This window comes from Portunus trituberculatus, chromosome 31 (genome assembly GCF_017591435.1).
Source record: "Portunus trituberculatus isolate SZX2019 chromosome 31, ASM1759143v1, whole genome shotgun sequence".
Taxonomy (NCBI): domain Eukaryota; kingdom Metazoa; phylum Arthropoda; class Malacostraca; order Decapoda; family Portunidae; genus Portunus; species Portunus trituberculatus.
This window is the reverse complement of record NC_059285.1, coordinates 12386278-12398777: the sequence shown is the minus strand read 5'-3', so window position 1 is coordinate 12398777 and position 12500 is coordinate 12386278. Positions and strand designations below refer to the sequence as shown.

At 44.1% G+C, this 12500-nt stretch overlaps 2 protein-coding genes across 9 annotated transcripts in view; one reads left to right on the top strand and one right to left on the bottom strand.

The window, feature by feature from the left end:
* The window catches only part of LOC123511255 (ras-related and estrogen-regulated growth inhibitor-like), a 9895-nt gene extending 6705 nt beyond the window's left edge, over positions 1-3190 (top strand). For 3 of the 4 annotated variants that reach the window (XM_045266977.1, XM_045266979.1, XM_045266980.1), the window contains 4 exons: positions 342-790; positions 1132-1262; positions 1514-1688; positions 1985-3190. In XM_045266977.1, coding sequence (XP_045122912.1) covers positions 342-790; positions 1132-1262; positions 1514-1688; positions 1985-2199 — 970 coding nt within the window. In that variant the 3' untranslated portion in view covers positions 2200-3190. The remainder of the gene's footprint in view (positions 1-341; positions 791-1131; positions 1263-1513; positions 1689-1984) is intronic. The other variant, XM_045266978.1, reaches the window with a different exon arrangement.
* Positions 3191-4045: 855 nt separating this feature from the next.
* LOC123511257 (apolipoprotein D-like) overlaps positions 4046-12500 on the bottom strand; it is a 10797-nt gene continuing 2342 nt past the window's right edge. For 2 of the 5 annotated variants that reach the window (XM_045266985.1, XM_045266987.1), the window contains exons 2-6: positions 7590-7710; positions 6980-7199; positions 6703-6857; positions 6130-6300; positions 4046-4555 (exon numbers count right to left, since the gene is read on the bottom strand). In XM_045266985.1, the coding sequence (XP_045122920.1) occupies positions 4436-4555; positions 6130-6300; positions 6703-6857; positions 6980-7199; positions 7590-7710 (787 nt within the window). In that variant the 3' untranslated portion in view covers positions 4046-4435. Of the gene's footprint in view, positions 4556-6129; positions 6301-6702; positions 6858-6979; positions 7200-7589; positions 7711-10398; positions 10506-11979; positions 12120-12500 lie in introns of those variants that run through there. The other 3 variants (XM_045266986.1, XM_045266983.1, XM_045266984.1) reach the window with 3 other exon arrangements.

Sequence of the window (12500 nt, the reverse complement as noted above, 5' to 3'; positions counted from 1 at the left end):
TCTCTCTCTCTTTTAGTTACTGATTCCTACAAAGGAACACACTGATAAACTATGCAAGGAAACAGGATGAAATGACGTTTCACCCTTCATTCTTAATTCACTCTTAACTCTTTAACCCTCTGTTCAAGTTATTTAGAGTTTTATGTGCTCTTCTCTCTTGTCCTATCACGTGTCAGGCTCTTGTCAGTTAATACATACCCCTATTTCCCTCTTATATTTAGTATTCTAGAAGTTAGAATTATCTAATGTTGGTTGTGAGAAATCTTGCCATGTTTATATTCAGCCTACTTCAGAGATCAGCTGTGTGAAATGTGACTAGGGTGTGTGTACGTGTGTTGCAGGAAGAGAGAGGAGAGGAGAGCACGCCATACCACTACCATTGCCACTCCATTACCCTCGGCCACCTCCTGCCAAGCCACACCTGCCACCCCGGTCATCACCTCTACTGCTGTCACCACCACCACCACTACTACAAATGTAGTACCATCAACCACAGTCACTGATGCATCTGCCACAAGAACAAGCGGCACTACCACAAATGTCACCCATCCCACCACCACTACTACTACCGCCACCACCATCACCATCACCATCACCACCACAGCCCCTGCCACCAGCACCACATCCTCCTCCAGTCCTAGCCGTGGGCACTCCAGCAGCGGCAGCGGTCACCAGCTATCACCGTGGTCTGGCTCCGCCTCCCTCAGTTCACCAAGCGGCGGCAAAAAGAACTGCTCATCGCCTGACTCCCGCCTGGTTGTGTTGGGTCACCCGGCCGTGGGCAAGTCAGGTAGTGTTGGTGGTATCAGGACTTGTGCTTCCCATACACTGACACACAACGACTCACAAAAATAGTAGCACTGCCTTGAAGTGAATAACTTATGCTCTTTCTTATTCTAGAACACTTTTTTCTCTCTGTGACTATTGTCCCAGGCCACATGGATGACTAGCTCGGTTCTCAAGAATATTTCTTTTGCTAATAATCTTGTTGATTTGTTACTAATACCTTAGAAATATCCTTAAACCCTTTTTAACTTCATCTAGAGCTTTTGAAAGTAGCATGGGTTGGATGCAGAAATATTTAAGACGACAAGCTATAGACACATACTGTTCACAGCCCATGTGTTGCAGCACTGGTGGTGCGATTCCTGACGGGTCGCTTCATCTGGGAGTATGACCCAACACTGGAGGCCGCCTACCGCCACCACACCACGGTGGACGACGAGGTGGCTGTCATGGACATCCTGGACACAGCCGGCCAGGTGAGGCACACACAGGTCACAGGTCATGAGGCAGGATGGAGGAGGGAAGAAAGCTCGTCATTACAGTGAGAAATATGTTCATGTCACTATACATACATAAAATAGAAATGTCTTAAACTTTGATGGGAAAACTGCTTGTGTTGCCTTGGTACATAACACATGCCTCTGCAGTCCTGACAAGGGCCAAGTGTTCCTCTTTTGAGTTTTCATCAAGCAGCACAAGTGAACGGTTGCTCATCCTCCTTGTGCAGGGTGATGGACCAGTGAGGGAGGGGCTGGCTCGGTGGGGTGAAGGCTTTCTCCTGGTGTTCAGCGTGACAGACCGTGCAAGTTTCTCCTTCCTGCAGCCATTGCACGCAGCACTCGCCATGGCCAGGACGACACCCAACTTCCCCTGTGTCGTGGTAGCCAACAAGACTGACCTAGGTGTGTATCTGCTTGGCTTTAGCACTAAGAGCCTGCCTGACCTACACATTCATATGAGTGTCCTTGTGATCATTTTGTCCAGTTTACTTTTACTCATCTTTATGTATTTCTGTGCTGGATACTGTTGTTATTTATACCACTGAAGTCTGCCATCTCTTAACCTTTCTGGTTATCTCAAATATCCAGCCTTACTCTGTCCTCATAATAGGTCTACTTGTTCTTTTTTCCGGTCCTTTTCTTGTGTTTTTCACATGCACTGATGACAATTTAAGTCACATGTGAGTGTGCCATTGCAGGTCACATCACTTCTGTCAGTGAGGCTGAGGCAGTGAGTCTAGCAGGTGAGCTCGGTGCCTCTCTGTTCTTCACTTCTGCGAGTGATGGAGGTCCGTCCATCCAGGCTGCCTTCACAGAGCTCCACCGGGATGTGGTGAGGCGTCGCTGGACCCGCCGCCGCCGCTCCTCTGCCAAGACTGTCATTGAGGGATTCTACAAGATGTTCTCACGATGACACGGTGAGGGGGAGACTTGAATTCCAGAAGCAGCCTCCACAGCCTGTTGTTACCATTGGACACACACACACACACACACACACACACACACACACACACACACCACATATTATGAGGGTTAAGGACAGAGAGGGCTACATGCATTTTCAGTGGACCAAAGCTAGAGGTCATGATAACCTCATTATGAAGTTCAATAATAATACTAATGATTTAAAGAAGGAGAGATCAACAAGTTAGCAGCGACCTTCTAGCAAAGTGTGGGTAAAGTTCACTGTTTGAAATATAAGGGTTGGTACTGTGTACATGAAATAAAGTCACAGATGGAGAAATGCATGAGATGTATATGGTTAATTCACAGTTGGTGGGGAGTCAGTCTATAAGATTTTAAGATGGTGGGCAAGATGGAATGTGTGGCATGTGAGTCACCTCTCTGTCCTGGAAGCCGTCACAGCAAGCAATTACACTAATACTCAGAACCTCAGATAATAACAAAGCATTTTCACCAATCAGGTAATGCAAGATTTCTAGCAGCTACTCGTACTACATCATGTCACCTCAGATTTTACTGTATTTGTTACCCTTGGCTTTGGCTGATCAGGGACAATGCAATCCAAAATAATATTTTTTTATTTATTTATTTAATTTATTTCTTACCTGTGTACCATTTTTCCTGATGTCAGTGTTTGGTTAACATTCTACTTCACATATCACTAAATAGTACACTGTACAAATAGGAGTTGAGAAGTTATTAAGCTACACCTTTGCTCCTTGGCTAAGATGAAACCCAATACAGTGGAATCCCATTGAACTGTTGAAAAACTTCTCAGATTGTGGACGCTTTGTGAGGAGCAAAGAAGGCAAGGCTTTGCAGCGCCCATCCTTCACCAGCCACCCACCAACACCTCTCTCTCTCTCTCTCTCTCTCTCTCTCTCTCTCTCTCTCTCTCTCTCTCTCTCTCTCTCTCTCTCTCTCTCTCTCTCTCTCTCTCATGGCTATCCTGTGGTATAGAAGACACCCAATAAGACTTAACTATTATTATTCAAACTAGTTTATATATATATATATATATATATATATATATATATTGTATGGAAAATTTACGATTTTTTTACATCAGGATTCTTGTATCGACCTTATAATTATTGTTACTTCATCATATTTGGTTGAATGTGATTGCAGTGTGGAGGTGCAGTGCAGGTAGTGCAATGCTCTCATCAGTGGGTCAGAGAAAATGACAACAGATTAAAATATTTCTAGAGTTTTGTTATATATAAAATATAAAAATGAACATAGCTGGGCACTACATTAAAAATTCATGACAGCAAACTAAAACATTATCTGCCACACTTACAAACTCACAAACTTCTTGAAATTCTTCTACATATACAAGCATGACATGTTGGTCTGCAGTCTCAATGCAAGTTTGTGATATTTAAAAAAAAATTCAAATCACTAAAGAAATCACATCCAAAAATCTGGAATTTGCTGTTGCTGAAATGAATGAGTGATTGTGTTAGTACCCAGCTTGTATATCATGACTACAATTTTTAAAATTCTAAAAATTCACAAAAGGACTAGACACAAAAATCAAGTTTGCCTTTCCTTCTATATCTTATGAAACTATTTAGTACATCTCAAGACAACATGAAACAAGGCTGATGATATCTAGGGACAAGTGTGACATTCTTGTGGAGAGGATAAGCCGAGACAAGACACCTACATGTGCTCACAGTGACTTCTTGGCCTCCAGGGATCCCTGAGGCTGTGACTGAATATGTGAGTGTAAGCTTCTTGTTTCTGCTGTCCTTCATGGAGTGCAGAAAACTTTTACTGTACAAAGTTTATATATAAGACAAAGGAAACTAAAACTGATAGAAAATTAATGTAGGCATAGATCTAAGATTGCCACATGTACTCTGGGAAGCCAAAAAAATGACTGACCCATCAAGTAAAAGGCACTTTTGTGTTCACTGTATAGGGTTTACAGACAGTGTGTGTCTGACTAGAGCCACCAGGTGAGAAGCACCTCTTTCTTGTTTTGCAATGTTTGCATTTTGCACAAGTCAGTAGACTGAATAAAATGATTCCCTCACTAATCTGAATCATACTGGTACACCTGCCACACAAAAGTAAGTGTGTCTCAAAGGGCAGCTCCAGTCATGCCGTGTGTGCTGTGTGTAGGTGGGCAGTTGGAGAGGACACATCCTCTGACGGAAGGTGAGAAGGGACGTCTGCTAGTCAATGATGGCTACAGCCTCCTGGTTGGAGCCGGTGCTTGCCAGTGTCCTGCTGAGCTCAGCCAGGCTGGCTGCCAGGTCGCTAGCACCCCCAGCCAACTGGAAAAGAATCAGGAGCTGCAGCAGCACACAGCACCAAGGGTTAGTAAAGGGAAGTACAGCACACAACATGCAGCAATGAAGCTCAGATATGAAATGGTCAGTCATCTAAACATGCCAAGTATTTGAGGTGAATCCCCTGTACTTAATGGCTTTGATAAAGGTGCATGTCCTTGGGATAATAATCTTATTGTTTCCAAATAATAAAAGTGGTGAAACAATATGAACCATTGCAGTCTGAACTTGCTGTTGTACAAGAGTAGGAACCAAGTTACTCCATTTTCTTTTCCTTATTTGCAATGCATGGTAGGCAATAACAAAAAGATTGTGGAAATGTACATTAATAATTCAATATATCTATGACGGTAAACAGAACAATGGTGGTCACTTCAAAAGCAACTCATAAAAGATTCATTCTATACTGTTTTTCACACACATGTTCACATAACTCTTACAACATTTCACTGTAAGCAGCAATGTTACAATTCAAAATTTGCCTTTATCTTGCAAGAGAGCCACAGTGGTTCAGTCGTGGCCACGGGTATTCTTCACTGTTGATGTACAGGGGATCCATCGCAAGTAACAAATATAGCAACAGTTAGCACTCAATGCAGCTACACAATAAACCAAGAAAACATTTAATAAATTAGTAAGCATGCAATGAAACCATTACACAACTCAAAAAACATTAGAGTTTTGGTTTTGGTCTACAGATTTTAGTAGTTAATATCTACATATGTACAGATACAACTAAGCGGCAATAACCATTGCAACCTATGCAGAGTAAATATTCATTAATGACTGTTTGTACCACTGGGTGACTGACCCAAGAAACTACATCCTTTCTTTGACTACCATGCTAAACAAGAGAGTGAGTGATCCAACAATTGGTAAAACAACACTACAGAGGTAAAGTTAGTCCTTGTTCATTCTGTGATGCATTGGTTGATGGTCACTACAGAGAAGCAGAGTAGTATGTACCAGCACCACATAAGTTGAAAAATCTACAGTAACACCTTTAGATAACTGAAAATTATTCCTCAAGAGCTGTTTGTGTTCCTGCAGTCTGGATCTGGAGGGAAATGATATGACAATTGAGGCAGCTGATGCTCCCTTGTCAACATAGCCAACCTCACTCAATTATTATGTACAAGTGATTCCTAAGACTGACCACAAAACAGTCTGGTGAGCAGCTTTATTATGCAACTCATGCAAGGCATCTCCTCACTTGTTACTTGATAAAAAATCTACATTCATATTGTATCTATAATGAAACACATTAAACCCTTTCACTGCACTAAAGCAATGTATGGAATCCTTATAAACAGCAACATGAAAGAAGGGGAAAGAAGTATAGATTTTGCAATTACTTGGCTGTGCAATGTTTGAAAGTGGCTGCAGAACAAGACAAGACATCTGAGTGGCAAGTAATCAAGGAAAGATGTGTCAGATACCAGTGAAAGGGTTAAAGGATGATCCATTAATATCATGTTGAGTATGTCTGCCTCAAAAAATACACAGCTGTCAGTCCATTATCTGAAAACAAATAGAAATAAAAATAATAAAAGCTACTGATGCAGAGTGAGCATTACCTGGGAAGCAATGTTCCTGACACTCTGGGAAGCGTCCTTCAGCATCTTCTTGATGGTCTCCTCGTCAATGTCGATGTTGAGTCCAGAGTCCTCCCGCCGCACACACACACTGTGGTCAATGGCGTCCAGGTCCCCGGTGGAGATGCCCATGTCATTCAGCGCCTTCCTCTCCTGCAGGACAAGGCAAGATAAACATACACATCACAAACTGTCACTCCTACACAGTGCAGAGATGTTCCTGCAAGAGCAGTTCCTCTACACATATACAGTACAGAGACATTTTGGCACAATCAGCTTGTCTGGTCTAGCTTTCATGACCCTAATGTTAGTCTTTAGAGCATTTCCTTCACAGCCACATAAATACACATCCTCAACTAAGACTTCAGCACAGCATTAAGACATTCGTGCAAAATCAATTCATCTGGTCTAACTTCCATGATGCTAAATGTTAGTCATTAACCAATCTCCGGCCTTTTTCTTTCATTCTTTTTGTTGCACTAGACCAGCAGTGGCTCTCTCAGATACAATAAATAAATAATAATAATTAATTGATTAAACCAGCAGGACATTTACTTCAGAAATGATCTCGTTGCTGAGGGACGGGGAGCGGGCCAGGATGGCTGTGGATTTGCGGTGCAGGAAATTGGCAAACTTCTGACACTCAAACACCACGGCATAGTTGTCATAGTCGGTGTCCACCACTTTGTAGTCTGCCTTGCCTGCCAGGTCTGCAACACAAGGATGCTCAGTCTCTTAATCACTCTAGTAGATGATGAGAGGGAAGGGGCCACTTCACTCTCCCTGGACACCCTCCCAATACCACTTCATCTTCTCCTTTCCCAATACTTACTGAGGGGCCACTTCACCCTCATGGCAGCTGGGTTATCGAGGTCTGGCATGTCCAGCTTGGCAGTGTAGGAGTTAGTGTGCTCAATGCTGAAGGAGTCGAGCACCAGGAGCTGACGGGACTTGGTGGCGCGGAGCTGAGTAGGCGATGAACGGGAGTAGTCCATGGTGAGGCAGGAGGAGGTGGTGTCTGTCTGCTGGATGACGTACCACAGCCCAAGGAACTGTTGTCACAAGAGAGCAAAGCCATTAGTGCATGTGGAGACTGGGTGTGGGAGTTGGGGGAACATTGTACAAGCCAGCCAGAATGGAAAACTGTATGGTGCAATTTTAAATAGAAAGTATATTTGATTTCCCAGCACCATATACATGAACTACCACATACACAAGAGCAGGGAGTCAAGTGTCCTGGATTTCTGCTCCTATCAAAACACCAATATATCTCTCACATGTGTACAAAATTTAGCAAAAGTCCATGAACCTCTCATTTAGGTACAGTGTGTGCTACTCTTACAACAATCATGTCTCACTAGTTCTATTTTGTCAACTTTCACACATTTTCCTGCTGATCTGTATAGCAAGAGAAGTCATCCCTTCCTTCAGGCCAACCTTACCTTGTCTACATCCAGATTGGGGAAGGTCTTTATAGAAGGACATGAACCCCAGCCCCAGTCATGGCCTGCTGCTGTCGACACCACCATCACCATCATCACTGCCACGCCCACTACCTTCATTCTGTCGGCACAAAAGGTGTCAGCATTATTCTATATCTCTTTAAGGTGAAAGCAAACATCATTGCAAAAGATAGGTGTGTGTTAAAGGCTTCCTTGGGCACATAACACACAGATATGGTGACTTTATCATTAATTATCAATTATCTTGCTGGCTGTGACATCAATTCTTAGTTCCTGACCATCCAGTAGGCACACCATCCACACAGCCTTCATGAGAAGTGCACCCGAGAAACAAATCAGACAATCTCATCGTCAGGGCTGATTTAACTAAACAATGCTACTAAAAGTATGAATACACAAGCAAAACAGCATTAAGAGCAATTAGATCACACACACACACACACACACACACACTAGAATAGTTGATAGAGTACGAGAGAGAGAGGGATGGATTGACTGTATTTATTTGGATTTAAAAAAGGCATTTGATAAAGTGCCACATGCAAGATTACTGTGGAAGTTAGAGGAGAAGGGTGGCTTAGAAGGAAACACATTGAGATGGATGGAAAATTATTTGAGGGGGAGAGAAATAAGGACAGTAGTTAAAGATATGAAATCCAAGTGGAGAGCAGTAGAAAGCGGAGTGCCGCAGGGGTCAGTATTAGCGCCAATACTTTTCCTCATATATAAACGACATGCCAGAAGAAGTGAACAGCTACATAAATCTGTTTGCAGACGATACAAAACTGTGCAGATTTATAAAGTAAAAAGATTGTAAAATACTGCAGGAAGACCTAAATACGATCTGGGAATGGAGTAAAAAGTGGGAAATGGAATTCAATGTGGACAAAAGCCATGTCATGGAAATGGGAAAGAGTGAAAGACGACCAGTGGGAATCTATAAGATGGGAGATGGAGTAGAACTGGAGAAAGTAAAAAAGAAAAGGACTTAGGAGTGACGATGGAAGAAAACAATCAACCAGTAAGCCATATTGATAGAATTTTCAGAGACATATAATTTGCTAAGGAATATTGGAGTAGCATTTCACTACATGGACAAAGAAATGATGAAGAAATTGATAAGTACTATAATAAGACCCAGATTGGAATATGCAGGAGTAGTGTGGACCCCTCATAAAAGAAACACATAAGGAAGTTGGAGAGACTACAAAAATGGCTACAAGAATGGTTCCAGAATTTGAATGGATGACATATGAGGAGAGACTAAAGGCTATGGATCTACCAACCCTGGAACAGAGAAGGGAGAGAGGGGATCTGATACAAGTTTATAAATTGTTCAACGGAATGGACCAAGTGGATAATGAGAAACTGCTCCCGAGAGAAGAATATGACATTCGAAGCAAAAGATTGCATAGTAAAAAGCTGAGAAAGGGAAGGTGTCTGAGAGATGTTAAAAGATATAGTTTCTCACAAAGATGTGTTGAGACGTGGAACAGCTGAGTAAAGAAGTGGTGTCAGCAACGAGTGTGCATAGTTTTAAGGAAAAATTGGATAAGTGTAGATATGGAGACGGGGCCACACGAGCATAAAGCCCAGGCCCTGTAAAACTACAACTAGGTAAATAGGTAAATACACACACACACACACACACACACACACACACACACACACACACAGTGTAGTAGTTAGCACGCTCGACTCACAATCGAGAGGGCTCGGGTTCGAGTCCCGGGAAGCGGCAAGCCTCTTTATGTGTAGCCTGTTCACCTAGCAGTAAATAGGTACGGGATGTAACTCGAGGGGTTGTGGCCTCGCTTTCCCAGTGTGTGGAGTGTGGTGTGGTCTCAGTCCTACCCGAAGATCGGTCACTACGAGCTCTGAGTTCTCTCCGAAGGGGAAAGGCTGGCTGAGTGACCAGCAGACGACCGTGGTGAATAACACACTCCCAATTCCCTTCTCATTGCCTTGGAACATCTCTTCGTGCGGCGTGCATCCACAACCACTGCCACATGTCTCGCATGCTTTGCAAATGTTGACGTTAGTGGTATAAACATCCTGAAGTCAAGTCTTTTGAAATACTAAAGTGGCTGAAACCAACAGCAAACAGATTCACAAAGCTGGCTTCCGTCCACTCCACACCGCCCCAGGTCCCGGGGTGCACGTGTGTCATACGTTTTACATACAAGGGGGGAAGGAAGTGGTGGTGGTGGTTGTGGTGAATGGTGACTGTGGAGTAGTGAGTCAAGCATTTCGACACCATATCGTGTGGGGAATTATGTTCAATTTATTGCCCTTCTGAACACAGCCCTCAATCACAATGAAGCAGACAAGTTCAGAGTATAAAGATCTTCCGTGCTCAAGCTAGACTACTTGCTGTCTAATTGTTCAAGATCTTCTAGGCAGGCCAGTCCCATCAAAGCTGGGACTCATGGCAACAAGGTCCACGAGTTACGTTCCAAGAAGGAAAATTATACAACTCTTAAGAAGGAACAGAGGGCAGGAAGGGGCCACGTTCTCCTGTGTGGTGGGGCGTCATGCCAACATCCTGCCCCTGTGGCCTGAGGTTCACCCACAGTCTTGACATCCACGTCTATATAGCAATGTGACGCAACGCACCGCGACGTGAGGCGGTGCGTCATGGCTAATACCGAAGCAGAGAGGGAACACCTTCAAGGGACGCACACAGTTACAAGGCCACGCCGCCTCGCTCATCACTAAACCATGAACGCTACCTCACAACTTCTCAGAATCCGGCACAGCCCTTCGAGACTGTACTTGGAAGAATCACCTGAGCACTGTTCCCGGAAGCAGCGCACAGCGAGCTGCGAGTGGCGAGGCAAGGCCACACGCCTCCCTGCCTGGGCCTGCCAACACCACCATTCATTCCCTGTTCCTTTGTCCACACCACATCGCATACCATGGCTGCTGTCTAATTAACAACAATAAAGTGGAAAAATAAAACAATTACTTTGGTGCAACACATTGTCGAGAAACACATAAAGCCCTGTGCTGTGCTGCCCGCGCTCCTCAACACTTCCACTTGTTTCTGTATAAAAAAAACAAATGATATGAATATGATATGTTAATTGAAATTATTATATGCTTTTATTCTAGACATAGCATACCCTTGTTTTTATGTCGTTTATTCGTTGGTACAAACATCATCTCAAAGAAAGAAAAAAAAAAAAAATATCACCGAGAGCAAAAACGCCTTCTGACATGGTATAGAAGTCTTCTCTGTACTACGCGGAATAACCAATAATACTTTCTATACAGGGCGATGAGAAAGCCCACAAATCCAGTGTTTCTTACACAGAGTGGCTTCACCATGCATTTAAGAGACCGTAGAGTGGCATAGTGGTATAGTGAGAATTAAATGCGGCACGAACTAAATTACATACTATAATACTTTTGTTGATCCTTGTTTAGGGTTTTGAAGTGTTATGAAAGAGTGGATTCAGTATAGAGATGTCACAGGTGGAGTCAAGCTGTCACGGAGTCTTGCACAGATGCATGACTCAACACACTCAAGCTGTCAGACTTCCTCAGACGCCGAGCTCCCTCGGTGCAACTCACTTTAATTACCAAAAGACCCAGTCCCAACGCGAAGTCTCTCTCCTCAGGGAGTGGTGTGCAGTTTTGGCCAGATGATGAACAACACAAGGACCGCGTAAATTTACTAATGGCAGGTCCTGGATTATTCATATTCAGTGGATCACATCACAGAAGTTACTAATTCTGTCCCCGGAACATTTTCATTAGCTTCTACTGACAACAATCATCGCCAATTAGTGAGCACAATACGCGAATCATTACGTCTTGTTCACACAACGCGGCCTGTTGACGCCACGCCACCACCATTCAGTAGGAGGTGGATTGCCTGCCAGTCTCAGCCAGCACTATAGCCAGCCATTCACTTCACAAACACATGTTTTTAACGACTCTATGAGTTGCATGATCATCCACCTCCTATTGTATGATATAATAACTCGTCCATACAAGCTAATATTGCTCGGTGAAAAGAGAGAGTCATGTTTGGATGCATTACTCACCCACATGCCTGTGAATCGTTCCTCATCCACCCCACACCCATCACCCCTCCCCACCCAGCACACCCTCGCTCTCCTTCATCCTCATCTCTATGACGCTGCGCCTTTGTCCCCAGGCGTCCTTCATTCACCTGTTTCATGACAAACACTTAATTCCTCATTCATATGATTCTTGGTGTTACTCCCACGAGTCACAGCCAAACAATGTCTCCCCTGCATCTGTAGCCTATATCGGCTCTGTCACCCTCCAGCCTTTCCACCGGCACCCTCTCCCTGCCCACTGCCAACACTCATGCACGCCACAAAGCACGCACACGCACCCACGCTCCATCACCGGCGCAAAAACGTTCCAGAATGGCCATCCATCAGCAGCATGCCGGGCGAGATTGATGAGGCTCCATTGTCACTGCTGGCCGCCCCGCCGCCCACCGCCGGTCCCAGCAGGAGTGAGTCATCACACTGTTCGCTGCTGTCCCACAGGATGCGTGATGAGTTCTGCCATGACGTAATGCGGAGCGAGCCTTCATTAAGGAGTTAAAACTTTAGACAATAACGTGCCAGTGTTCCGTCCACCTTCATGACGCTGTACCGCTCCATTCATTCATGAATACCGTCAATGGCTGAGCGGTGCAAAGAAAATCTAACTGGCTTCATGCAAAGCTCCAATTCCCTCGCTGTTCGGTTAATCTCGGGTGAATATCCTAAAGAAATAATCATCCAGAACCGCTAGCGGTCAATGCTCTTTCACTGAATATCTTATTACTGTTAACTCCAGACTTTCACCAGAGGTGCTGCCCAACCTGGCACGGGGTGGCGAACGCACTACCTCTCCCGGCTCATC